The sequence below is a fragment of the Camponotus vicinus genome, unplaced genomic scaffold (genome assembly GCF_025532165.1).
Source record: "Camponotus vicinus isolate PSW18456_S1 unplaced genomic scaffold, iyCamVici1.0 SCAF_11, whole genome shotgun sequence".
In the NCBI taxonomy this organism is placed as follows: domain Eukaryota; kingdom Metazoa; phylum Arthropoda; class Insecta; order Hymenoptera; family Formicidae; genus Camponotus; species Camponotus vicinus.
In genome coordinates, this window is record NW_028141947.1 from 11,105,630 (window position 1) to 11,132,477 (window position 26,848).

The window sequence follows — 26,848 nt, forward strand, 5'->3', positions numbered from 1 at the left end:
CGCGACGTTAGAGCGAATTCGTGACGGATGTGTAAGGATAAGGGTAAAGATATTACGGATAAACGATACGAATTTTTTCCACGCTAGAAACACAGCGTGTATATCGCGATCGTATATCGAAAGAGTAAATGAAGAAACTTATGTGTTGTATATCTCGAAACAGATTTATAGAAATTTCTTTCTTCATTAACAATTAATGGAAATAGAAAATTTCTATCATAGTAATGTATAATTATTTGCGAATCTAAATCACATATCTGATGTACTCCATTTATAAGCTTCTTCTTGCCGCGCTATCTTTGCATTTTGTGTTTCGAACCACTTCTTCTCGTATCCGTTACTTCTATCGACGCCGTCCCATCGATAACCGGGTGTAATACCGAATCGATTTGGCGCGTACGAGCCACGATATTGTAGCGTATCTGGAGAAATGAAATTTTCAAATATATTATATGAATATCATAATAGAATTACTTTCATAAATTAAGTACCTGGCTTTCTTTTTCCCTCTTTTATCTGCTTTTGTTTTATGTACTTCAACATGGGATCACCTTCTCTCTCTTGTTCCCTCAATTGTTTATCTAAATCTGCATCGTCCGCATATCTTGCTAAAGGTTTATTTATCTCATATAAGTCGTTTTTTAACTTCTCCTCGCGATCTTCCACTTGTTTCAAACTAGAATAAGACGTACGTTATTACATATTATGCATCATCAGAACAGATTATATCAGATAAAATGAGCATTTATTAATTAATAAAAGAATCTTTATCGATTATTACATCTTATTAATATTTCTATTTTTTATTTGGAATACATTCAAATATATTCCAAATGAAAAATAGAAATATTAATAAGATATAATAATCGATAAAGACAAAGAGATCCCTACCCTTTTCCCCATTTGGCGTATTTTTCATTCATCTCTTGTTGCTTTTTTTCTTGTTCGCGATTTTTCGCTGCTTCTTCTTCCAAATTACGCTTTCTTCCCGTTTGTTTATCACGCACAATTACAGCTTGTCCTTTTCCGCTTTCCTCGTTACTTAACTACGAAACAATTTGACATTTACCTCCATGAATGAATTAATTGCTTTTATAAATTTGCATTATAAAGAATATTACCTTGTTAAATAACTCTGCATCTCGTTGTTTATGGGCCTCAATTTCCTCTCGCAGTTCTTTCGCAGCTTGAAATCCCGCTGTTTTCCCATCTAATGTTTTTGTCATCCGGCCGTCACGATTTTTTGAATGATTTTCCGCGTGTCCGTTTTCAAAATTGTCTGTTTCTGCGTCCCATCGTGATTTTTTTCTTTTCTCTCTCGTATCTGAATACGATCGAGATTTATGATTTTGATCTTCATAATCTTTCCGTTTAACTCTGCTTGATCTGTTTAAAAAATCATTACATCTACATTAATAATCATTATATTTCTATGGATATTCGACAAATGACAAAGTTTACATAATAATATTAATCGGTTATATTAATTAATTTTTATCGGAGTTCTATTGTGTTTTATTTCAATAAAATTATCATCAATTTACCTTGATACATCTTCTCTACTAGATCTGGATGAATTTTTATCATAATAATCGCGTCTTCCATCGGTTCTACGCGAATTGGAATATGGCGAATCTTCTTTCCGAGATCGATGTTCTTTGTATCGTGATGTGCTTGAATTTGAATCTCTTTTATTTCTTCTGTTTTCATACAAATCTGCATCTAGATTCTGCTTGCGTTTTCTGGGTGGACTAAAGTTTGAGTCATTGTTTCTGTTACGTGAACTTCGATAGCTTCGTTCAGTTATACTGTGAGTCGAATGTTTCATAATTTTTCTAGGTACATCTAAATCCGAGTCGTAATTTCTACATTGTCTGGGTGGGCTCAAATCCGAATCATTGTCGTTATTCCTAGATTGTCTAGGCGGACTCAAATCATAATCATTATTCTTATACTGTCTAGGTGGACTCAAATCTGAATCGCTGTCTTTGATATCATCTTTAAATTTTCTGCGTGAATTTAAATTCACATGCTTATTTTTAGAATGCTTAGATCTGGGTGGACTCAAATCCAAATCATCGTTATTTTTTTTAGATTGTCTAGGCGGACTCGAGTCAGAATCATTGTTCCTAGATTGCCTAGGTGGACTTAAATCTGAGTCATTATCTTTAGATTTATGTTGAGATTTTCTACGTGGGCTTAAATCTGCTTGCTTATTCTTAGAGTGTCTAGATCTAGGTGGACTCGAATCTGAGTTATCATTTTTAGACTGTCTACGTGGGCTCAAATCTGCATTCTTATTTTTAGAATATTTAGACCTAGGTGGACTCAAATTGGAATCATCACTGTTATTTTGATTGGCATCTGTCTCATCTATTTGAAGTATTTTTTCCTTATTAATAGTACGATTAATAATAGTTAAATCTCCTTCTTCATTCTCAGTTATAATTTTCCACCTTTTTTTGTCCGTGAAATCAACTGGTCCACGTTCGTCAATTATACCAGCAATTTGAGGAGCGTCTTCTCCGTCTAAAAGGATATCAAATTCACCTTCTTCAATGGGCCGCATATTCTTCAAATCTATGTCATCATCTATAATTTTTACTCTGTAAAGATATATATCATTGTATCAAAAATATCTCACTAGAAAATAAATTTTTTAATAAATAATTTACAAATACTAAAAGGCTTTATAAGCTTTAATTATATAATGTGAGAAATTGGAAAGTTCTCACTTTCAAAACTAAAGATTGATTTAATTCTACATTACTATGTATCTATGCGTAAATCTAAAAAATATAAAAACTCTATTGCGCAAGAGGACGAAATAGTTTTATTCAAAGAAAAACTGCAATAATCACATATAGAAAAAATGGTAATCTGCAATGACGTGAATAATATAAATATGATTATATATGTATTATTTTGATTGTAATCTGTCTCTATCAATATAAATAAACTTAACCTAAACATAACCTCAATGCGTAACGTTCTTCATTAATGCAAGCTAAAATGTTTCTGAATTGATTCTTACGTTTTTGCTCCTGTTTTGGATTTCTTCTTCTTTTTCTTCTTTTTTTCATCTGTATTGCCCAAAGACATATATTTCTTCAAATATTCCTTTTGATCAATTATTTTGTTTTCCATATCGCCTGTGACAGTGGCTTGGACATGTAAAATAAATCATTAGATGATGATCATATGATTGAACTTGGAATCACACTGAGATTTTTAATAACTATGCTTTTATCGATAATAAAATAAATAACAAATTACTATAATAAACACATATAAATGTATATTCGTGTGTATCATGTGTATTCACCTTGTAAAAGAAATCGATAACCACTACGTTGTGACCACTACGCGGCGTTGTACGTGAATGATTGAGTCTGTTCTTTTCAGCTGCACTGCTGCACTAGTGCAATAAGTTAGAAAGAGACAAACATACTTTCTTTCATTCTAACTAATTGCACTAGTGCAGCAGTGCAGCTGAAAAGAACAGACCCATTGTTTTCACCTTCAAGTTAGTGCGAATCAAGCTTGAGAGTTGCCAGGACCGTCCAGTTGTCAACAAGCACGTGCTCGTAGAAATTGCAATTTGGAAATAATCATATGCAAAATATTTCGCAATGAGTTTTTCTTAATTCATATTTATATTTTTATAGATTTATATTTTCTTTCAGAAATAAATATCTAACGAGATATCTTTTATAATCATAAATATAGATAAAATTTTCTATAATAAATATGAATAAATAAAAAGAGAGAAAATTTTCTATAATATGAATAAATAAAGAGAGAGAAAATTTCCTATAATAAATATGAATAAATAAAGAGAGAGAAAAGAAAAATTACAATTTTATAAAAATAGAGATTTTTTTTCTTATTATACTTTATTCTACCGAAAAATTATGATTGTCAGCGTGAGGAAAAAAAGAACTTTATATTTAACGTAATTTTGATTTTCAGTTTCTTTTATATGCATTGATATATGTATATATTACGTATATAATTAAAATAGATGAATAATTGATTTTCTCAAAAAGATATCTATTGATGATTCATTAGAAAAATTGCATATATTTTAGATTTATGTAAATATCTGCTATATATTATGCTAGATTCATTACAGACAGAAACACATCTCAAGGAATCATTTTTCCCATATCGTGGCTTTCATATTTGCTAAGCCTCATCGTTTAAATATCGCATTCTTCATTCATTCACCTTTATTGATAAATGGAAGCTTAATGCGATTCAAATAACATGGAATGCTAAAAAACTGTAATATTGGCTAACATAATAGTATATCAATCAGGTGAAATCAGATGAGAGAGACTAGTCGGAAACACAGGACTGAATTGGAGGTGGAAGAGAAGCAGCCAGGTAGGAGGTAGGGAGCGAAAGTGAGCGCGTCTCCAAGAATGGGCAAGAAGGAACGGACCACTGCGAAAAGGTGACAGCAGGAAGGTTCGCGGTGGGCGATAGCGAGGAGGTTCGTATCGGGGCGAGTTGGTGCTCATTAATCTTCGTTCGATCATCCATCGATCGCGAAAAGTGCGGAGAATGCGTGCGGAATGTGCCGCTATCTTCGATGGACGGAAAAATGCGATGATGAGGTGCATCGTGGCATAACTGGTACCACAATTCGCTAGCACGCAAAAGAGATTGTCAAGGAGAGGAAAAGAGAGAAAGAAACAAGAAGGAGAGACGCATGCCACACATGCTACGAACGTGCTGATGCGATACAAGCCAGTGATTCTCACCTCGCATCATGAGATAGCGAATGGAAAAAAGCTTGTTCTTTGCGCATACCTTGATGTGCATTCAGTGAGCGTGAAGCCGCGGTGACGTAAACGCCCGCACGAACCGTCGGTCTCTGTAAATACAACTGAAAAAGTGTTCTCGGCGGCAGGATGACGAGGAAGCTCAGTAAATTCTTAATACTTTTCGATAATACAAATCTACTCTATTTCCCTGGACACTTTTTGTCCGGTCGTGTTCTCATAGAGCTGGACGATGAGGCTTAGTAAGTAATATTTAAAAAAAAATTGTTTTTATGCGTGCAAAAAAAGTATATATGTGTTAGAACAAAATTTTTTACCAATAAATTTTCTTTTACGCTAAATCAAATCATAGAGTGCGCAAATTAATCATATAAAATACGTTATCTTAGTGTATCGGGACTACATTTCCATGTTGTGGGAGAAGGTGTAGTTCGGGTACGCAGTCAACGTGCCGAAAGAGTTTACGACAAAGAGAATTACATCGATTTTCGCATGCGACTGTTGGGCGAACCAGGTGAATTAATTATTTCGAGTTGTGTCGCATATATATAATTCAATGATCACGCGCGTATTGCTTAAAAACTACTAATTTTATATTTCTATCTTTATAAATAACACATATAATGAATTATATTTACATACATCGTGTATATAATAATAGCTTAACAAAAAATATCTTTATAATAATTGACAATTATATAATTAAAAATATATATTATCTTTAATTTATAATTAAAGATTTGTAATAGCCTTATGTTTTTCTTTTCTGATGAATATTTTTTTCGCACGCGATTCCGCACAGGCGAAGGGCCGTCATTGCTATCGCCGGGAATACACAGCTTTCCCTTCAAATTGGGTTTACCACTGGGTCTACCTTCTACTTTCCTCGGAAAGCATGGATGGGTACAATATTATTGTAAAGCGGCTCTTCGCGAGCCAGGTGGACTTACGCATAAAAATCAACAGGTCTTCATTGTTATGAATCCGATCGACTTAAATCTGGAGCCTCCGATATTAGCGGTGAGCGTTTGCATTATGAATGAATTAGTATTTACAGATTTAATTTATTCAAATATTTATCTCGAAAGTTTAGATATCTTTACGTCAAAATTATCTCTTCGATAGTTAAATATTTTCATTTCTTAATCGGTAGAAAGCAACGTTGACTAAAAATTATTATAAACACCCAAGCTTTACGAAATCGATTAAGACCAAGGAAAGTGTTTCACGCACGCACGCATTAAATGAATACCCAATTTACATTACCATAACCGAGTTCCAAATACTGGTCATCAACCCGAGGAGAAAAGCGTTGTAAATAACTTGAGGCGCCACAAAGAATTTAAAAAGAATGTTGGATATATTTAATATTCACCGATATATTTAAACATCAGAAATAATAAAATGCGGGGCTTCTGTGTGCACATTTCTGTTGTTGCAATATAATAATACTAGCGTAGATCGTGATGAAATCACCACCCATATTTCCCGGCAGCAATGCATCTGCGTTTCTAGAAAATTGCGTAAGAAAAATTTTTACGTAGGCAGAGGCAACATTAGCGGGTATTGTTTAGCCATAAATACAGTCGTATCGTTTAGCAAACATTAGTGTTCAGTTTAGAGATGCATTTTGCTTTTTAAAATATTGTTTCTAATGTCGAATAGTCCTAGAAAAGTTTGGCTTATTAAAAAAGTCTACATATAAATAAAATATTTTCGTAACAAACAGCAACCTGCGAGACAAGAGATCGAACAACGTGTGGGTGTCTCTTGCGTATCGGGCGGTCCTGTATTCTGCAGAGTGAGTCTGGATCGAGGTGGATATGTACCTGGGGAAACGATCGGTATTTCTGCGACTGTCAGCAATCGCAGTAAGGTATACACCATAATTAATGTAACTAACGAATGTAATTTCGATATTTTTAATAATTTGAGACAACAACTAAGGAAAGTGCGAAAAGTTTCTTTGAAAACTCGAATTAACAGGTGACGATGAAGTCGACCAAGGCGTCGCTCACCGAAACAATACAATACTTGTGTCGGGGTAAAGTGCTCGCTAGCGAGACCAGGGAACTGGCGAGCGTTTCCAGGGGAAAAATTCGACCGGGCGAAGGCGAGGAATGGTTGAACGAACAAATGTACGTTCCACCTTTGCCGCCGACGAATTTGCGAGGGTGTCACTTGATCAACGTCCTGTATCACGTTTACGTGAGTGTTGGAAAAAATATGTATCTCTAAAGACATAATAAGAAAAAATTCACACAGTCAGAAACGGAAGCATTTCCGCGAGAACGTTAAGAGAGAGAGCTTATATAATAAATATTTCTCGCAGTTCGTCATAAGTCCCAAGAGTTTGGACAAGGAGATCAAGTTGCAAATACCGATCGTACTGGCTACGTATCCGTTGAGGCCGGAAGGTGCACCAGCTGGTACAGCGCCATCCAAACGGGGCGCCCATTACCCATCGACACTACCCATCTTTCGACCTTGGCTCGACGATAAAGCTTTCGAAATACAAGAATGAAAACCGACGTATATATAGACGTATGTTATAGATATATCGAGTTATTATGTCAACAGATAGTACCTTGGTTAAAGGGGTACTAATTTTCTATGATCATAACTGTGCGCACATGCGCTTATATATACAACAAAAATCTTCATCGATTCTCATATTGCTAGTCACAACAACGCTTGTGTAAAATTTTAAAGAATCGGTGATGATTTTTGGAAATATTGAATTTGGTGCGAAAATATATATAGTTGTTAAAAAACTTTAATTATATTCAATTTTATAAATACTGACAGTACGCTAACTCTATCAATTGTCTTTATGGGGAGAAGCAGAGATGTGTAAATTGTATAATACTGTAAAAAATAATTGGTATTGAACACACAAAAATATGATAAAAATAACATAAAATGACAATAAGTAACATAAAATTAAAAATATAACATTAAAATGTATTTATAAGGAAAATTTATACATATATTAATTAGAGAAAAACATTTAATGATAAAAACAAATTTTTACGCAGTAAAAGAAAACTTTTTAATTACCCATTTCTCTTTTCAATTTCGCTAAAACCTGATCTGTTGTAATTCCCGATACTATAACTGTTTTTTGCCGACTTCGAGATCCCTACACAAAGGAGAAAATAAAAGTTTATAATTTCGGATGCAGATTTTAATAGAAAAAAATTTGATCTTGAATTTACCGAATTATATACTTACACGGTCCAAAGATACATCGGATTTTCTTAGTTCAAAAATCGAAGCTAAATATTTAACGAGTTCGGCATTTGCTTCACCTTCCATTGGTGGGGCTGAGATTGCAATGCCTACTGCTTCGTCGGAAATATCTACGAATATTTATTTGCATCTTTTTAACAATTATGATTTTATCAAAGGAAATATTTTCTTTTTTTTTACAAAGTTGGAAAAATAATTTTCTTTATAATAAAAATTCAACAAACATAAAATATGTTGAATGATATTTTTAATTACCGGTTATATTGTTACACTTTGCCCCAGGTTTAGCCTGAATTTTTATTATTACATTTCCATCTTTATCTAAAACCACAGGTCCTGTAGATTGATTCTGCAAAATAGTGTATTAACAAATGAAGGTAATATTTAATACACTTGCCCCACACGTGTGTAACTATGACGCAATTATCAATGTAAATATTATTTTTTTAAAATTATATTATTTTTAGAAAAGCGAGAAATTGATTAAAATTGGTTAATATATAAATTACATATTATTCTTTGATATCTTTCATTACATACAAAAAATCAAGCTTCAAATTTACGCAAATTGATTGATGATCAAATATTTGTGCTTCTCGCTAAAAAATTATTTTTAAGAAAATATTATCTAAACATTTTGATATTAGAATTTTTATCTCAAATTATTCTCAATAATGTACCATCAAAATGCTAATCGATGCGTCTAGAATAGAAAAAGGCACTAAAAATACATGACAAAAAGTGATTGATTCGTGCTTTTTGTCGTTCAATCATGTACTGTGTGTAAGAAACAGTCCATCTACTTTGTCCAATTACAGCTGTAATTCTCAAATTATACTGTAATAGTGAGCTTTAATTGTGTACAGTTGGTAGAAGTGAGTCTAGTCGCATTTATACCGATACAGAAGTACCAGAGATGCTAAAGTGTCTAATAGAAAATGTCACATTATTTTCGCAATAGGTGATCGTATATCCTGCAAACAAGGAGCCGGTGAGTTTTATGTTAAAACAATCACTCACATCAGTGGTCGTTCCCTTCCGCATCTTCTCATTTTTTGCAGACCGTTGTTTCGACATTTCACGCCTGACAGTTAAATAAATTCCGTAGCCGCTTTTATTCAATCGCGTAATCATGAATTTTTGGCGTCACATTAAAAATTAAAATTGAATACACTACACACGTATAGTAGCGAATTTTTATATGCCGTTTATGAACGGCTTTGGAACGGCTTTGGAACGTAAATTATTTTGGAGTCTCTTAACCTGAATCTTATAACAGCTCTCACAGTGTTTCCGCGCATGTGCTACGACTATTACCAACTCAAATATAGTAATCTCTCTACATCCGCCCGCTATTTTCAAAAATACGGAAATAATACATATATATAAGAATCACGAGTAACTTTCAAGATTTACATATCACAGATCAATATGCCGAAGAAATTCGTGGGTGAGAATAGTAAGGCGGTTGCCGCTCGAGCTAGAAAGGCCGCAGCTAAAGAAGCCGAAAATATAAAAAAAGCGATGGAAGCTGAAGACAAAGCCTGGGAAGATAATGACAAACAACGGTTGAAAAAGAAACAAAAACAAGTATGTCTTAGGATTACTGTAAAGAAATAATTATTTTAGATTATGGAAAAGAAAAAATAAGAGAATAAAAAACGTAATATATTATTACATATATACAGGAAGAACTTGAGAAGAAACGTCAACAGCAATTAGAAAAGAAAGCGGAAGCTAAAGCTCTGCTTGAAAAGGAAATGGCAAATATAAAAATCGGTGGCAAACAACCAGCGTCCAAAGTTACTAGAGCTGAAATTGTTACTATCACTGAAAAGCGAAATCAAGTAGCTATGATGAAGAAAGAGGAGGAGACACCAATCGAAGAAAATTTAAATAGATTAACTTTGGAAGGTGAAACAGCTCACAGTATAGATGAAGCTATATCTATCTTAAGGTAATTATTTTTAAGACATTAGAATACAATGACAAAGTATCAATTCTAAATTTTATCAAAATTTTATCCTACACAATTCTCTGCAATAGTAATTGTAGATTGAAAGCTTTAAAAATTGAGAATGTATATATGCAATAGTGTATACAATATATAGCATATTATATTTATTTTCCTTATCTCGATCTTCATCATTTTACTTTCAGTACAAAAGATCCCGAAATTGATCGACATCCGGAAAAACGGATGAAAGCAGCATACGCAACTTTCGAGGAAAAAATGATGCCGATTATTAAAGAACAAAATCCTACCTTGAGATTGAGCCAGTTGAAACAGATTCTTAGGAAAGAATGGATGAAATCACCCGAGAATCCGCTTAACCAGAAATTATTAAACAACTGATAATGATATTAAACGCGCTCTGTACGTACTTGCGCACATCACTGACTGATTAATTATTTAATTCCTAAATGTCTCAAATTTGGTTATAAATAATTACTGCAACGATATAATCAGCTGTATACAATTTTATTTGTAAAAACGAATAACATATTAAAAAATACTATCTATGAAATAACGATATATATAAATGATCTTTGGTCTATATGCTATTTCGTAGCCTCTGTTCACAATATTTGTTAGATCACTTTGAATAACTTTTTTTCTTTGAAATGGCCATATATGAAATAAGTTTTAAATAAAAATTATTTAGAGTTTAAATGAGATTTCGTATACATTTCATTTATGATAATTTCATTTATAGGTTCTCTCAGGTACATTAAAAAAAATTTTTAATTTAAAATCAATCAAATGCATTATATTATAAAGACACAATTTCTAGATATATATAATTTAAAGTTATTTTAAGTGATCGAGGTGAATAAAAAATATTTCATATTTATTTTATTAATCCAAATTTTGGCACATTTATGAGGCCGCTCAATTGTATCGATTTATCTTATTGTTCAATCTTTTTGAAATATATCATAATATTGCTTACACTTCCCTCCACTTAAAATATACACAAACTTTATGTTACAGTTAACTTTGATAAAGTCTGTTGATCGACTCAGTCATGCAATTTTAATATCATACAGATTTTTAGATCATTATTTCTAGATTGAAATTAGCACATAATATCACTGCTGCCATTTTTTGTTTTTCCATAAATCTATAAAACAATGTATCATATGATTTAGCTGCTGAGGGCATTCGGTCATCGGGCTATGACCAGCCATTGGAATAGCTTCAAGGAAAGCTTTCACCATCGTCTGAAAAATTCGGGACAAAATTTAATTTAATATCGTATTATTCTTACAGCAAAATGATTGATACGTACAAAGTTTTTAATGTAATTTAACATTTACATTGTCTATATATATTAATCGCGCGTACTAAGGATTAACAGTGATATAAACTCACTCTTTCCATTTGACATTCCTGCACCAGCGAAACTTTATTGTCCCTTAGTCCATGCACTAGAAGCGTCGGTGTGCATATTTTTCTGTGAAAAGCGTAGTCACCCTGCGGCCAGATCATACCGTTCAATACATACTTCATGTGGGAAGGCCACTGTTCCGTCGATTCGTGACCGCAATAAGGATGCTGGCGGCCTCGCGCGGAATATAGGATATCTCGGTGAAGACCGCACATTAAAAAAGGTGCGAGAATCGCCCTGAGACAGCAATGCCCCGCGCATTCCGTGCTCGGAGGGGCCAGAGGAGTCGGCCCACCGCCCGATATTAGCACGAGCTGGTGAATATTGCTGTCATATTTACAAGCTAATGCCGTAGCGAAGCTGCATCTGGAACAGATTTATGCACGATGTACACAGATATTTATTTTACATTTTTATTAACAATAATTTATCTAAAAATAATTTTTAAAATAAATTTTTCAATAATAAAAAAAACTGCTCATATGGCTTTTAAATAGACAGCAACTTACCCGTAATTATGTGCCACCAAAACGCACTTTTCCCCGGACTTGAAAGCGTAATGATGTAGAATAGCGTCCAAGTCCTTGAGTAATTTGCTAAAATGATAATCTCTAGACCGTCCGGGAGCTGAACTCATTCCGTGTCCAAGCATATCGGGAGCGATGCAAGGATAACCATGGGAAGAGAAATATTGGAGCTGATGTTCAAAGATCTCTGCCGAGGAACCGAAGCCGTGTAGAAAGACTATGGTTGGTTTTCTATTTCTTCGAAACATTATCGAATCGCGAAGACTTCGACGAGTATTTTCTCGTGAAGAAATACTATCGAATTCCGTCCATTCTTTTCTATAATCCTTCAGCTCGATAGGAGCGGTTTCCGTTAATTTCGTATCGAGTTTCGATCGACTTCCATCATTCAGAGGCGTGCCGTTACTTTGAAATTCCAAGCGTAGTTTCTCGAAATTAGTTTCTGTGTTGATAGTATCCTCGTGATACTCCACTTTGTCAGTTGATAATATTTCAAGATTGGACGAAGTTTGTACAGTCTCCTGAGAATTCATCTCAGAAATTGCTTTTCGCAAATTTTTCTCAGAATTATCCTCCTCCGAATTATTCGTCAGAGGATCTCTTCCCAATTTTTCATCGATCATTCGTAAAAGGGATTGCTCGAAGCTGGGTTCTTGATCAAGTAATTGAAATTCGATCGTTTCCACGCTATTTATTCCGGAATCCACGCAGTCTAATTTTTCCGGAGCGATGCTCTCGGTATTTCCCGACATTCCAAAATACAAGTCGGCTGTTCCATAAAAAAAAAACAATATATGTCAATAAAAAAGAAATTTTACATTATACGAGACATGTTTAAAAAAATACAATATTTATGATAACATAAATAATCTTATTTTTCATAAAATCTGTTGCTTACCGCGTTTTTTTGCAGAATGATCAAAGTCCAGAGAAGCTAATTCATCTGTCGAATCGACAAAAGCAGGATTCACATAACCCTCGCCTACTGAAACTCTAGCGAATTGTTTCTTACATTCATTTTTTGCACTCCATTGCGTCTTATTTATAGGAACACGGGAATTAATATCGATAAAATCTTTGTCTCTCTTTATCGAAATTTTATGTTCGAGTTTATTAGACTGCGATTTCAAATTATTTTTCGTTTTTTGCCAAGGATGTTGAACATCATTTTTTTCCATATTAGTTACATGTTTAACGGTGTCATCTAGTACTTCTTCCAGAAGTGTGTTGATGTACCTGGCATAATTTATATTAATTTTCATAATGTGTACATTTATTTACAAGTACATGTAAAAGACAATGAATATAAAGAAATGAGAGATCAATAAAGGAATGTTCAATATACTGTATTTAATATAAAATATTACTGTGAAAATGATCGGTCAAAGGCGATAAAATCTCTCGTATTTCTCTATTCTTATTTATTGTAGCTTAAATAAACCTTACCTTTCTAAATCTTTAACGATTTGTTGCTTCGCATTTTGCTCGAATGACTGGCGATCCGTTAGTGTCGAAGGCACCGTCGTCTCATTCGCCTCATTTATGCGATCAGCGACCGCGTTGTCCCGTAATTTTTGTAGATTCACCGAAACTTTTTGCTCCAGTTCCTCGAGGTCCCGCGCGTTCTTCTCGCCCTCGCAAAGACTCGTTCGGATGCGATTCAGTTCCGCGGATATGATTTGTTCCTCGGTCGTGCTTAACGTCCCGGTGGACTGACGGAAGGAGCACCTGCAATTTCCGGACGGATGCGGCCTCCTGGTCCATCGGGCGAAGAAATTATCGTTGACCGATTCCGGCCGATCGATCGCCGTGCTCTCGTAATACCAGATGCTCTTCAGGGACGGTTTCAGAACGCGCAGCGTACGTCGCGGTGCCACGATGAAGAAATCGCAGTCGGGTAGCTCGATTCTTCCGGGGCTAACTCGACTACGACTCCTCCAACACTCGAAAATCTTGCCGTACCAAGGAGACCCCGTTGGAGGCGAGGGAGTCTCCTCTACTTTCGTCGCCATTGTCTCTTCTTTGGGACAGCCGAATCATAAATACGTCAGTCCATTAGTCGATTCTTAAACATCGAATACGGAATATATGCCATAGCACTGGCATATATTTTCTAATTCGTTATCTATAAAATGAAATATTAATATATAATATTAGTGAGCTATTTTATGCGCGTGTATATGATTTTATTTATTTTAATAATAGTTGAAAAATAGATTCATATTTTTCTTGTAATTGTTTACATAATAATTGAATCTTTACTCAACAATTTATGCGATTGTAGAAATACTTATATTCAACAATTTTGGATTCATTAATATTAATTATATGGTTATTAGTAGATAAAGTTACTGTTAGTTTAAATGCCATTAGATACGAACGGTTTCCTTCAAATCGTCAGTGTTATAGTTTATAAACTGACAGATGTTTATTGCGCAAACATCGACTTTCTCGGCTTGTAACGCTTTTCGTACGTTCTAGTCGAGCAATTAGATTTCCCCGCGAAAAATGAAAGTGTTGTTTCTACGCTCGAATAATTCGAAACCATTTTGAAAGAATATTTTTTTCCAAACGCGATATTTATCCAAAATTGATGCAAACTGGAGCTCATTTTTAAGGAAGAACGTAAGTTATATTTTTGCATCAACAGGAACTTGAATAAAACGCGTAGATGAAAATCTAGTCTGACGAGAATTCAACCGAATAATTGATTGTGCATTCTTTTACAGCAACGTAACTATACTATACTATACTATAACTTATCTATCGGAACAATCTTTCCTTTAAGCGTACCAGGAAAAGTATAACATTAGAACATATAATGTGCATGTAAAATTCAATGATTTCACTTTTTCCATGGAAATATATGCTATTGGATGCGTTCATCGACGACGTTACTTCTTAAAGGCTTTATAGACATAATAGTGAACAAAGCGTAACGAGAGTATCATCAGTTTAAAGCGCGTTAATCCAGCTAGATTGGGCGAATTATCTACGTAGGAGGGAGATGAATGAAAGATAAATGTTCGTGCAAAATTTTTCACACTGTCATATCTTCGAGATTTTTTTCAATATTTATATATTTGGATTTTTCATTTGATTTTGGCATGACAGTTTTATTTAAAAGATACACGCCAATTTTTTTTCGAAAATGACTCATCAGAAAAGATGATATACAAGTCTTTCACGGATATACTTGGCACGATATATATATTACCGTCTCTCGATTTTTAGATCCAACGATTCTTTAGACTGCACTACTGCCAAATTTTCACAGAATATTACAAAAATAAATTACCTTCCTTAAGCGAGCGATATATACACAGGATACATAATAACACCAGGGGACATGAATGCACTGATCTAACAGATAACGTCTCTAATTCAGGACGCGCACTATGAATAACATAGTACAATATTGACGCAACGTTCGTTTCGATTGTCGTCGAAGTCTTCGTGAAGGTTTAGCAACCGCGTTCCAACAACGTAATGTACCCGTATGCAGTCGGTCGCGTGTCGACGGCCACTGTGTTTTCATCAAGGAGCGTACGCGATGACGATATGTCAGGACGACGCGGGCGTCGTTTATCGGAGCACGCTGTCGAACGGACTCGCGCCGAATGATACCACCGCGGCGGAGCGTCGTGCATCTTTTTTTTCGTAGGCGTCTCTCAGCCGGCAAATTAAGACGAGAAAATTGAGGACGATTAATACACGAGGCGCGCAACACGTTGGCTCACGGCGGCCATTGTATGACTCTCGGGCACACACGGATAGGCCTAGTTAGTGAGAGAGAAAGAGAAAGAGAGAGAGAGAGGAGAGAGAGAGAGAGAGAGAAGAGAGAGAGCGAGACCGGTGGTACCCCTACCATTGGGAAATCGTTTGTATACAGGGCGTTTAGAAAGTTCGCATCGGCTTTACCTACCTACTTCTGGTTTGCTTGTAATCATCGTATTATAAACGGAATTTCTCTGCAAAGTACACATGTATTCGTTGTATAAGCAACGCCATATTTTCTTTCTTTACAAAAGTGAAAGTTATAAATGATACTATATGTCTGCGTGATGCCACTCAATAATAATATCATTCGATAATAAAAGATCTACAATATAATTATTGATTCAAGTACTAGAGATCGAATGGGCTAATTCGTATTTTGACGCCACCCTTTGATGTTATCCCTTTCGGTAACGGCTCTGTAAATAGTTTGATAGCGGTACTCTCCCTTGAATGGAAATCCCCATGACCGGAAGAAACTTTATAAATTGCGAACGTACGTGGACACGAGCGTGAAAGATTTTATAATCGTCTGACCTATTAAAGCTACTCGTGATGAGACTACTTCGGGAAGGGGACGGGGGAGGTCCAGTAAATAACAGTACTAAATAGTAGGACGAAAAAACGGATCTCGAAAAAGATGAAATTAATAATGCAATTTTAACTGTAAATAATAAAATAATTGCTTTCCCTATAATAAAGGTAAATTAAAATTTTACAAGTATATTTTTTTAATTTCTGAGTAAATATGTTATCGATGAGTAATGCAAATAAAAGAAATGATAGCGCATCCTCTGATCTATATAATTCAGGAGATTACGATAAGATCGAATGTCACTGACCTATTGAGAATAATGATTTTATCGTTCGATTTCTAACAAGAAAAAAAAATTCTTATCTGAATTCAAAATGTTAAATTTAAAATATCCCGACTGTTTATTAAAGTATTCCGACTATATTTTCAAGATATATAGCTTTGTTTATAAAGTGAACAATTTATTGCGAACAACGACTCTTGTTCATATCTGTAATTTCTTTCAGCGTGCATAAGAAAAAATTTGCACGATAGTACACATATGCAGGATGCGATAATGATACGTTTTTGAATAAATGTGTTTGCGGAACAAACGAATATGAGATAGCTTGAAGTACATTACAAGGAAGAAAGCTGCAAATAGTAAATTCGAGACGTTTTAATGAACGAGATGCTAAAAATAGAGAGAAATATTAAAAAATAATTTATCCTTAAGTATCGTGTCGCGATAAAAAATATCATCCTCGTGTTATGTAACTTTCCTTGTATCGCTAAACGATTATTCGATTGCATCTCTTATCGTAATAACATTATGTCTGAAGAGATTAAGAGAGAGAGAAAGAGAGAGAGAGAGGGAGAAACTGATTAATTATCATTGTGAGAAAGTGTGTTGGCATTTTGCATCTTCTGCCTTCGTTACGCCGCGAATACAGCCCTCTGCATACAAGTGCACGGTCGATTGTGGGTTTCGAAGAAGCTCCATGGCGGAGGACGCCGATAAGCAGTGCAAATTTGACGTTGCACTCCAACGTTGTCAGGAGGTAGATAACAATTTATGTGTTAATATATTAGCCATACATGCGACGACGTATCTTTACGAGAGTGCGTGCGACGCAAACATGTCTCTAAGACTTTGACAGCGCAAACTCTCCGATGGTCATTAACCCCGCCGCCCCGGTAAGCAGCTTAAGGTATAAAGGGTTGCGTCGCTCATCCCATCCGATTACTTTGTTGAGGAATCTCGACACTATGGAAGTGATGCATTTGCTTATCGTGTATCTTCTCGTTGTTCTAAGCGTGCACGTATCTCGCGGAAACGTCGAAGCCGGGATCGAACAGGAAGGCATCACCGAGGATCAGCAAAAGGTGCATGACGAATGCCGGAATCCGGATTACAAGAGATATCTCAAGTGTTTAATAAGGCCGAGAAGGCACCATCATATCGGCCACGGAGACGGGCTGTCGGAAAATGGTAGATTCAGTCATAACAATCGAGATAAACACACAGGAATTCGCGCATCTGCTTGGAAGTCTTCGTTCGAACATATTACGCAACCACATCTGTTATACACGATCATTTAAGAAGATAGACAATTGTATTAAATTAAAATTACTCGATCTCTTATAACGTAATACAGATGTAATTACGTAATATGGTTGATCATTAACGCGACTGTGCAATATAAGAAATATCGCGACGGCCTCTATTCTTATATGATTAATTATTCTTCAATTATCTATGTAAATGATGTTATTTCATCCGTAAACGAAATCTATTGTGACTGTAAACGATAAGCGATAAAATTTCGCAGATCCCACTCATTGTCTGGAAGCTTGTCTAAAAAAATGCGACCATCATTCGGAACATGACGATTGCGAGAAGAAATGCAGTTACTGTACGAAAAGAACCAAGCATAGGCATCAGATCATTACGGAATACGAGACGGAATGCGAATCGGGAAATTGCGGCTCGGCTAATGACGGGCTAAGAACTACCAATATAACAACAAACATCGACATCAATAATATCATTAATACTTTTAGCAATGCTACTAAAAACGGTGTACCTGCTGCACCTCTTGGTTTGCCTAGTACGCCTGGTGTACCTGGTACACCTGGTACACCTGGTACACCTGGTACACCTGGTACACCTGGTACGCCTGGTTGGCCTGGTTGGCCTAGTTGGCCTGGTAGGCTCGGAGATGATAAAAAAGGTCCTAATGAAGACACTCATGGTATTGGAAAAACGGAAGAATGGAATAAAGTAGGAGATTGCTGCCGTGAGTCAAGACCTTTAATTAATATAATTCTTTTAAATGAGGTTTAATGTGATAGGATGTGCGTCTCGATAAGTCGCTGATAAAATCGCCGATTTAAGCTTGCTTTCAATTTACAGCATCTCGTTTCCCATCGCTTCCTATAGTACCTCAAATTTCGTTGGTACCACAAATCACGTACAGTGTAGGATTCGGAGCTGCAGGTGGATGCGCGCAAAATCAGTGGCTCTGCATTCAACAAAGCGGCATTAAGGAAGTGCAGGTAGACGTATCGTATCGAATCTGAGACATCCTGTGTATATTAAAATACAATATACAATCGTAATTTTTAAACGCGCAGCCTGACTGCTCCGGATGCGGCAATCCCGTCTTACGCTACAGATGCGATGTAAATTGTTACGCAACTTACGCCAGTGCGGCAGCTAAAATTAAATCACCTTGTAGTAGTCCGGAATGCGTTGGGGGTGAGAGTCTGTTATAACTCATTATAATTTAAATTTCAAGCAATATCTCTTTTTTTTTGTTTATTCAATCAATAGATACTCTTTGCAAATTATTCTCTTATTATTTATACTATATAATTTATTAAATATATTTATATAATTTATAATATATTCAATAGTATATTTATTATATTTTTTCACACTTATTTACTATTTCTTCTATTATATTATTTATTCATATAGTATTATGAATACTATTCTGTCTCTTAGGTTCCGCATAATTTTGTTGGATGCGTTGAAAGCAGCTGTAATGTGAAACATCATCATTAATTGTTTGAATTTTTTATATTTGTGTGTTAATATCCTGATAAAAAATTGCTTGTAATAGAATATAACTCCAGATTTCCCAATTAATTCTCTACTGTAATGATCTGTTTCCCAACATTAGCTTATGAAATAAAGACAACTTTACTATTCTTTCGTAAAATCCTTATCTTAATAACCGTGTCTAATACGAAAATTTATCATTAGTTTCAAGAGATATAGAAGAGTATATACCGGTAAGCGACCACGTACGGGTGGTTGCCGATCTCCTGGCGCAGTACGAAAAAGCTTTATCAGGATTTTCATCAAAATTATTATGAGAATAGATTAAATTATTTCTTATTAATTTCTTATTATTTTTTCCTAGTAAAAATATAAAAATATGAAATCGTAAAAATCGATTATGTTATGAAACAGTTAAAATAATATTCGCAAATTGCTATCATTTTAACGTATGACTATAAATAGCGTTAGAACGTATGTGAGCGAACGAATGGTCGAACTGAGACCACAAACGGGATTACCTTATGTCTTGCATTATACCGTTTATGGCATAATGCATTGACAGTCGTCTGGTCGTCGTCGACCGCGTCGCGTGGACAAGCGATGTGTTCTCGAATCTCTAAGCGAGCGCGAGAAGACTTCGTCAGGTGTCAAGGTGGAAACAGGTGCTGGAAAGGCGTGATATTCAGATGCACTGTGACGAAAGACTATGACATATGACAGCGTTTACGAAGAAGCTAAATAAAATTAATGAAACTGTTCTTCATCTGCGCTGAGTAAAATTGAAATGTCGAAAAAAATCTTTCCCAAAACGATTGATACAAAAAACGAAAAAAATCGAGATATAACGTTTTGTATTTCTTTATAAAAGAATTGCATGATTTTCTCGTCAGAATATTTTTAATAAAATACATGATATTTAATTAACAGTAAAACGATTAATTAAATTAACTATAATTAAATTAAATAAAGCTTAATTGAATTTTTTACCGTTCTTTCCGTAGTGAGTCAAAGTAATTTAAGTGTATGATAATTACTTGATTATTTTATGCATTCGTATATTTGCCTGTACTTTGGGAAGAGAATTCATCATAAATCTTCAAGTTCCTGAAATAAAAAATACAATCATGAACCTGTTATGTTTCGCAATGCACCAATGAGATTAGATAGCGAAAGTGTTTGTAGCATCCTAAGCAGGCGCAGCGTGGGAATAGCAACTTGTTTCTCCTACTCCCATCTTTCTCTCAATTATAGGGTGTGAATGGATCCCTTTCTAAGAGAATTAAATGCGTCGTTTACGCGATTCTTGCGTACTTTGTCCGCTGAAAACAACAAGAATTAAATCGATATATACTTGAGTAAAAGGATATAAGTATCAATTAACACTATTTCAGCTTGCGTTAAATGTAATTCGTTTCTTTATATCCGATGCGTAAAAGTACAGGATGTTTTGATATAGAAGAAGATGTAATATAGAGAAATAAATGTAAAAATTGATGCATTTATTGTTGTTAATCCTAATAAAACTAATCCTCTAAAAATGACAGATAAGATATAGTATATATTTAAGGAGAAAAAAAATAGTGGAGAGAGAAAGGAAAGATGGATGCAAAATTAATTCAAAATATCTCACATTTACGATCTTATACAACCTTTTAGAATGTTGTAACATCAAGGGGCGCGTTTACGGATCGACATTAGAAACGTCATATTGAAGATACCCGGAAGTGATATCCTACGAGAGGGCATTTCGCACGAGGCTTCGCGTAAGCGCAATATTTTACCGTCACGACGCGTCGATAGGTATGTACCTGAGAAACTGTACTAGGCGGACTTGCCCGCGAGCGACGCCTTCCATCGTTATTGTATTGTTAGAAGAGACAACTAGCCGATACACATACACATGACGCCTGCAGACGTGCTATGCTAGTTTCTCGAACGATAAGAATGCAACGTTTCCCCGTGGCGAGCTCACGGACCGGACAGCGTGGGCCGCCCTGCCTCCGAACAATCAAATTTACTGCGAATGCAGAGGATTGTTCCTGCCATTTCTGCCCACTCTTGCCCGAGTATTCGCCAATCAATTCGATTCTGTAATTCTTTGAGGATATTTTTACAACATTGAAAACTTTAGAGAAACATTTCTAACTTTCTTGCGTCCGAAAAAACAAAGATTAGTAATTTCGATCGCAGATAGAAAATATTTTTACAGCTTTGATCAAGTTTTGAGAGACGTTTCTAATTTTTTTTTAAAAAAAATAGATCATTAATTTTGATCGTAAATAAAAGAAATATTGTAGGAACTAGTTTAAGAATTTTGCGAACGATATTGTTACCGAGGGTAAACTCGCTTCTTTTCTTCTTTTAATCTACACCTGGCGTAACTTCTCAAGCGCACGATGGAGACCACCCACGGATGTATATATCCGAACCCAGGTGGAATCATTAGAGCGAGAGATCGACGTGTAGACATCCGCATGCGTATACCAGACTGTTAACATCCGTCGGTTGGTGTATCAAAATGTCACGCGCTCTAAGCTGTCAAGAGTTTCGTTCTATACATTCTAGGTTTTTTATAACTTCTCCACCCATTCTCCGTGTGTACTTTGCGTAAAAGGGTTGCGCTGCATGATATTGCACTAACAATGCGCTACTGCTTTTCTCCCCCGTCAAGAACATTAATTTTTCACGGTACGATGAATCTATTTTCCTGTAAGACTGCGAGGGTGCCCAAAGGCACCCCTCGAAGACACGTGGTGCGTGCCATCAAATGAAGCTACCAATTAATTCGAGCACGTATCACATACGTCATACGTGCACATCGACTTCCTGTATTTAAAAGAAGTTTAATATTTGTCTGAAAATAAAACAAGGATAAAAATGAAAATTTTTTATTATTTTCGCGATTTACTTTTACCTGCACGAAAGCGTTTACATTTGTATAACTGTTTAGAATAAAGCGGAACTTGTCTAGCGAACATCAGACAGATTATCGATTATTTACATTGGAATCGAGATCGTTATCGGTTGAATAATTCGAGAAGTTACTGATCCGTAAAATGACTACCATCGTGGGCATCGTCGAGAGCGAATGGAAGTTCGTTGGGGACAACCCACAGTCAAGAGTTAACAAAAGTCCGTTACAGTTATATGTATTCTTCGAAGTAATTGTTTGGTCGAACACTCGTGAAACATTGATGAAACGACCGGTAATCGATTTGAATGGTAGTACATGCTATCGTTTCATTCGCAATTTTTAAACAGGGTCTTTTCAAGCGATTCAAATAAATATGAGTAAAACGTACGAGTATAAATATCACTAAAAATTTCGACTAATTTTAACACGTTTATTATACATGAGATATATTCGATTCATGAATATTTTTATATATAATATATTTAGATATATTATTAGCATAAATATAAAATTAAAAAAAAATAAATTTTTTAACTTGAATTAAAGATCAAAATGACATCCATAAAAAACAAACAAATAGCATTAAATTGAATGTAAATTTAGTATAAACATATATATATATATATACATTTTTTCAAATTTATACTAATAATATGCAAAACACAACCATCAAAATATTTCTCACTTAAAAAATTCTCATTCGAGTTAATTATAGAACTTTTACGGATTCCTCATAATCATTTTACGAGCGATCAACGTTGTTCGTTTTAATTATTTCCTTAATTGTACAGTGCGACGACCGTACATTTAATTAGCTTTGTAATTGAGTCGATGAGAACAACAAACGCGTGTAACTGAGGACGTAATGATTGCGGCTGGATATTACAGCCAGGAGAGAGGAGCTGCTTTTATAGATAGGTTTTACACTGCCTATCGTTCACCGATTGCTAAATAAGTCGGCGTCGACGTCGGCGTGGATTTTTTCTTTTTGTGCAATCGATTTTAATTTATTCAGGAAGGTTGCCCACGAACTGTACGACCTCTTCGGAGTCTGGATCTATTGTTAATTGCTCTCGGGAGTATCGCTCGTGGGATCCGATTATACGCATACGCTTTTCCGGTGAGGAAACTCAACGTGCGTTTATTAGGATGAAAATGAAAACAAAAACGAAGACTCTCGATTTTTATATTTTTATGAAATCATCGAGCCGCTTTACTATGACGTAAGAGATTGGTACTTTTTTGGCTGTATCATAAATTAACGCTCCATATCGTAACACGATGTTCTGTATATGTCCGTGCTTCTGGTATTAATTTATCGTCCGCTTGATCACATGTGAGATTAGTGAGGAAGGCGTAGGCCACGTCAAAGTGCTCCTTGCCGATGTTTCGTGCGTTACCCACGCACATCCCTGCGTTTTGGTGTCTCTGAATAACACAGGATTGATTCACAGGTATATAGGTTTTTTCTCGGTAACAAGAAGAGCAGATTTTCTGTATCGCTGGTTGCATCAAACACCCTTCTGTACTTGTTCTCGCCAGTAGCCATGTTGAATTACAAGATGAGTCTATGGTGTATAGGAATCGCTTTTTGCTCGACTCAAGGCCTCGGCGAGAGATGTGAATGAATCTAGAACCTGTTTCTCCCCGCATCTTCTTCTCACACTTGCCCGACTTCTTGCATTCAAGTTGAACGATAATTTTATTGAAAATAGCATCCGACGTCTTTTTATTGCATCCGCATTTAATACATTTTTAATGCATGATATTCTTGGTAGCTTTATAAAAAGATTTGGAAGCAAAATCTCTTGCTTCCTTTCGCTATGAAATATGTGTGCTTATATAATTATTAAAAAGGATTTTTCACAGGCTATAAGTTAACAAAGAGAAATAGAAAAGGAATAACTACTATCGTTGGTATTTGCTGCGGATAAAGAGAGAAAGACACAGATAAAAATATTATTCATTATAATTATTAAAAGGAAAAAACACAAGGAATAAACGGAAGGAGGGGCAAAAGGATTGTGTTCCTGTGCAGGTAGCGCCACGCGTAATCGGTACGACTGTGATGCCGGCAGTTTCGAGCGAGTCTTGCCGGTGAACAGGTCGAGCGAACGGGGCTTCTTCCCTTTCGATCAGTGGCAGGTATCGGTATCGTCCTTCCTCGCCTCGGCTTTGCTCCGAAACGGACGGCCGTGTTGTTGTGTCGTTGACCGTTTTCCTGTTTATCAGTGCATTTCCGCATTCACGGACGCGTGATAAAAAATCGAGAATTAGGTGCGAATCACCGATGACGTATCGCTTCCACCGCAAGAATATGTTCGCGCTGTCGACGAGCAATAACGTTCCTTGATCGAAGGTAAGTCTTCGGTCACGGTGTACTTACTATCTTATCCTCCATTTCGTTTGTCATTTATCGTACGCGCTGCTTCCGCGATATCGCATTTCGAAATAAATTTAAACTGATAATTGATTATAGGAAATGTCTATTTTTGTTTTTTTTTTTATATTAGAAGATAATTAGAAAAGTTAATTATTTACTGATAACATTGTATAATATTGAATGCTTTGTCATCACTTTTCATAGCTTTACGCGTTCGTACTTAATTGTTACTAGATAACAACACATATTCCTGACAGAGGACACTGATGTAAACAAACGTCGTATATACTATGTGAATTTAACTCCAATGCATTATATCGAACAATATGTAAATCATATATTTTCAATATTGACTGTATTCAATATCGGCTGTTTTATATATATCCTTTACAAATAAGACGTGTAATCGCATTAATATTGTAATATCTACCAAGGCTCATATTTCTAAGGTATTAACAATATGAGTCATATTTTTTTCATGTAAATGAACATATTTAAAGAACGTTAACTATTTTAACATTGCAATTATATGTAATCAAGAGAAGCGATATTTTAAATATATATGATATGTATTTATAAGAGTATATGTACATATATATGCATAGAATAACTCGCATTACATATTAATATCATACACATTACTCATTGCACACAATGTATTTCATATCGTGTTTTTGAACTATGCGTTCGGACGATAAATATTCACTAAATCGATACGAGTATCATAAATAAACGTGCACACGAATGGACATTTCAACTGCGATAAGACTTAGAAATATTTCGCAAATAACTGCACGATCCGCAGAAAGCTTTATTGTCGTAAGTCATGCGCAACCTATTTTGTTCGATCATGTTGGCAGTTAATATTATAAACAACGTGATTAACTAGTAGATACATACTATGCACTATGTATGCATTATATACCGCGAACTCACCTATTTCAAGATAACGGTATAAGATCATAAGCGATGTGCAAGATGCATTACTGTTATGCAGTATGCGCACTTTATTCTGTGAAATTAAACACGCCCCTTTAACACTGATGGACAGCCGAGAAATGCAATATTAATAACTGTAGGTATTTTTAAGAATCTTTATGTTTTAATTCTTGAGGGCGATGCATACAGAAAATATCTAGAAATTTCATATTATCATTTATAATAAAAATATTATTTTTTATGAAACTTTATTCTCAGAAAAATATATGATAAAGTCTCTAATATTTATAATATATATGATAGACTCTCTCTAGATGAATTTTCTACCTCTCGTATTAAACATAAGGACTCGCAGGTGCACACATCACTTTTACCCTTCACATAGCATTCATAATTACGTACACTTATATCAACTTCATCATTTTTATGTCTGTATGAGGGGAAATTGAACTTTGCGCACGAATTATCCCTCGCTCCTAGTTTAAGTAAGACCAAAAAAAGAGAGTATATAAAAATACATTTAATAAAGTATGTATTCAACTATAAATGGATCTACTTATTAATAATCTAATTCGAGAAAGCCTGGACTCTCTATGTCAATTATCAATTAACACGCAACTTTTTTTACCAAATTCACGAGATCTTTAGAAAATAATCTGTCTACGTTATTCGTGTAGTGAATGTATGCCGGACTGTGCGCCGTTCGAGGACACGCAGCCTCCAGGCCGATAGTTTTACTTTCTACGGGACCGTTCGGTGAAGAGTAAAAAAATATGGAAAAGATATATGCCGAGAATTAAGGAGGAGACTAAAGACAGACAGAAAGAGAGAGAGAGAGATTCATCGCGCGGGCGACCGAGATATTTACCGTATCTCACGTCGATGCGTGGCACCGATTTCGTTCCTTCGACCGATTCGACGAAGGAATCGCGCTTATATTTTTCGGAGCCGAGTCAAGGCACCCGGAATTTTGGGGCCAAATTTATATGATTTTGTAGGAGAAACTATAGAGAGCACGCGCGCGCCTGCGGTCTCGTTATTACCTGAAACTATATGTCTAATCGATGAAATGATGAGGGTAGCTCCCTCGTTCGCAAGGACAATGGACATCTGCTCCTTGGCACGTATAGCGCTTCCCGAAAGGCATGGCAGGTTCCCATGGCTGGCGAAGAGTCAGGTGTGTCTAGCAGTGAAAGCGCGAGGGCTAACGCGAACCTTGCAAAGAGCACATCAATAATCTTCTCTTTGTCTATTTATTTATATTTCTTTATGTAACTGATTTTTTATATT

At 35.4% G+C, this 26,848-nt stretch overlaps 6 protein-coding genes across 10 annotated transcripts in view; 4 read left to right on the top strand and 2 right to left on the bottom strand.

Annotated features, from left to right (window-relative positions):
• The window catches only part of LOC145962064 (uncharacterized), an 83,636-nt gene that overhangs the window by 50,885 nt on the left and 5,903 nt on the right, over positions 1-26,848 (top strand). The window contains exons 1-2 of one of the 3 annotated variants that reach the window (XM_083082854.1): positions 24,321-24,381; positions 24,469-24,595. The exons of 1 other annotated variant lie outside the window; for it this stretch is intronic. The gene's annotated coding sequence lies outside the window, so the exon portion shown is untranslated. Of the gene's footprint in view, positions 1-24,300; positions 24,596-26,848 lie in introns of those variants that run through there. One more of the 3 variants, XM_083082856.1, reaches the window with a different exon arrangement.
• Positions 146-9,326, bottom strand: LOC145962068 (uncharacterized). Of its 2 annotated transcripts, XM_083082863.1 has the most exons (10): positions 9,063-9,326; positions 8,298-8,391; positions 8,025-8,152; positions 7,851-7,932; positions 3,035-3,164; positions 1,545-2,606; positions 1,122-1,386; positions 892-1,046; positions 492-676; positions 146-422 (listed from the first exon to the last, which is right to left on the bottom strand). In XM_083082863.1, the coding sequence occupies exons 1-10, from the start codon at positions 9,174-9,176 to the stop codon at positions 250-252; spliced, it is 2,388 nt and encodes a 795-aa protein (XP_082938989.1). In that variant the 5' UTR covers positions 9,177-9,326; the 3' UTR covers positions 146-249. The 2 variants fall into 2 exon arrangements, with proteins under 2 accessions (XP_082938989.1, XP_082938990.1); XM_083082864.1 differs by lacking the exons at positions 7,851-7,932; positions 8,025-8,152; positions 8,298-8,391; positions 9,063-9,326 and adding an exon at positions 3,326-3,427.
• On the top strand, positions 4,367-7,849 carry Vdup1 (arrestin family protein Vdup1). The gene is made up of 6 exons (XM_083082879.1): positions 4,367-5,032; positions 5,180-5,304; positions 5,593-5,810; positions 6,520-6,666; positions 6,777-6,998; positions 7,123-7,849. The coding sequence occupies exons 1-6, from the start codon at positions 4,920-4,922 to the stop codon at positions 7,312-7,314; spliced, it is 1,017 nt and encodes a 338-aa protein (XP_082939005.1). The 5' UTR covers positions 4,367-4,919; the 3' UTR covers positions 7,315-7,849.
• On the top strand, positions 8,888-10,590 carry LOC145962080 (coiled-coil domain-containing protein 124). The gene is made up of 4 exons (XM_083082884.1): positions 8,888-9,033; positions 9,468-9,632; positions 9,731-9,999; positions 10,203-10,590. Exons 2-4 carry the CDS (start codon positions 9,474-9,476, stop codon positions 10,396-10,398), a joined length of 624 nt encoding a protein of 207 aa, XP_082939010.1. The 5' UTR covers positions 8,888-9,033; positions 9,468-9,473; the 3' UTR covers positions 10,399-10,590.
• LOC145962069 (uncharacterized) lies at positions 10,506-15,725 on the bottom strand. 2 transcript variants are annotated; one of them, XM_083082865.1, is made up of 6 exons: positions 15,260-15,725; positions 13,408-14,086; positions 12,860-13,197; positions 11,944-12,730; positions 11,419-11,800; positions 10,506-11,267 (listed from the first exon to the last, which is right to left on the bottom strand). In XM_083082865.1, the coding sequence occupies exons 2-6, from the start codon at positions 13,971-13,973 to the stop codon at positions 11,136-11,138; spliced, it is 2,205 nt and encodes a 734-aa protein (XP_082938991.1). In that variant the 5' UTR covers positions 13,974-14,086; positions 15,260-15,725; the 3' UTR covers positions 10,506-11,135. The 2 variants fall into 2 exon arrangements, with proteins under 2 accessions (XP_082938991.1, XP_082938992.1); XM_083082866.1 differs by having other exon boundaries at positions 14,755-15,725.
• Positions 17,481-19,479, top strand: LOC145962074 (uncharacterized). The gene is made up of 5 exons (XM_083082877.1): positions 17,481-17,744; positions 18,085-18,552; positions 18,669-18,811; positions 18,890-19,013; positions 19,263-19,479. Exons 1-5 carry the CDS (start codon positions 17,522-17,524, stop codon positions 19,271-19,273), a joined length of 969 nt encoding a protein of 322 aa, XP_082939003.1. The 5' UTR covers positions 17,481-17,521; the 3' UTR covers positions 19,274-19,479.

Coding starts and splice junctions, on each gene's coding strand:
- Vdup1 (XM_083082879.1), top strand. CDS start 4,920: ATGACGAGGAAGCTCAGTAAATTCTTAATACTTTTCGATAATACAAAT. Junction 5,033..5,179: donor GAGCTGGACGATGAGGCTTA/GTAAGTAATATT, acceptor ACGTTATCTTAG/TGTATCGGGACTACATTTCC. Junction 5,305..5,592: donor GCGACTGTTGGGCGAACCAG/GTGAATTAATTA, acceptor GATTCCGCACAG/GCGAAGGGCCGTCATTGCTA.
- LOC145962068 (XM_083082863.1), bottom strand. CDS start 9,176: ATGATTACGCGATTGAATAAAAGCGGCTACGGAATTTATTTAACTGTC. Junction 8,392..9,062: donor GGAAGGGAACGACCACTGAT/GTGAGTGATTGT, acceptor ACTATTTTGCAG/AATCAATCTACAGGACCTGT. Junction 3,165..7,850: donor GAAATTGAAAAGAGAAATGG/GTAATTAAAAAG, acceptor TACATGTCCAAG/CCACTGTCACAGGCGATATG.
- LOC145962080 (XM_083082884.1), top strand. CDS start 9,474: ATGCCGAAGAAATTCGTGGGTGAGAATAGTAAGGCGGTTGCCGCTCGA. Junction 9,633..9,730: donor TGAAAAAGAAACAAAAACAA/GTATGTCTTAGG, acceptor ACATATATACAG/GAAGAACTTGAGAAGAAACG. Junction 10,000..10,202: donor GAAGCTATATCTATCTTAAG/GTAATTATTTTT, acceptor TTTTACTTTCAG/TACAAAAGATCCCGAAATTG.
- LOC145962069 (XM_083082865.1), bottom strand. CDS start 13,973: ATGGCGACGAAAGTAGAGGAGACTCCCTCGCCTCCAACGGGGTCTCCT. Junction 11,801..11,943: donor TTGGTGGCACATAATTACGG/GTAAGTTGCTGT, acceptor AATCTGTTCCAG/ATGCAGCTTCGCTACGGCAT. Junction 11,268..11,418: donor AGGAATGTCAAATGGAAAGA/GTGAGTTTATAT, acceptor CGAATTTTTCAG/ACGATGGTGAAAGCTTTCCT.
- LOC145962074 (XM_083082877.1), top strand. CDS start 17,522: ATGGAAGTGATGCATTTGCTTATCGTGTATCTTCTCGTTGTTCTAAGC. Junction 17,745..18,084: donor AGACGGGCTGTCGGAAAATG/GTAGATTCAGTC, acceptor AAAATTTCGCAG/ATCCCACTCATTGTCTGGAA. Junction 18,812..18,889: donor GCGGCATTAAGGAAGTGCAG/GTAGACGTATCG, acceptor TTAAACGCGCAG/CCTGACTGCTCCGGATGCGG.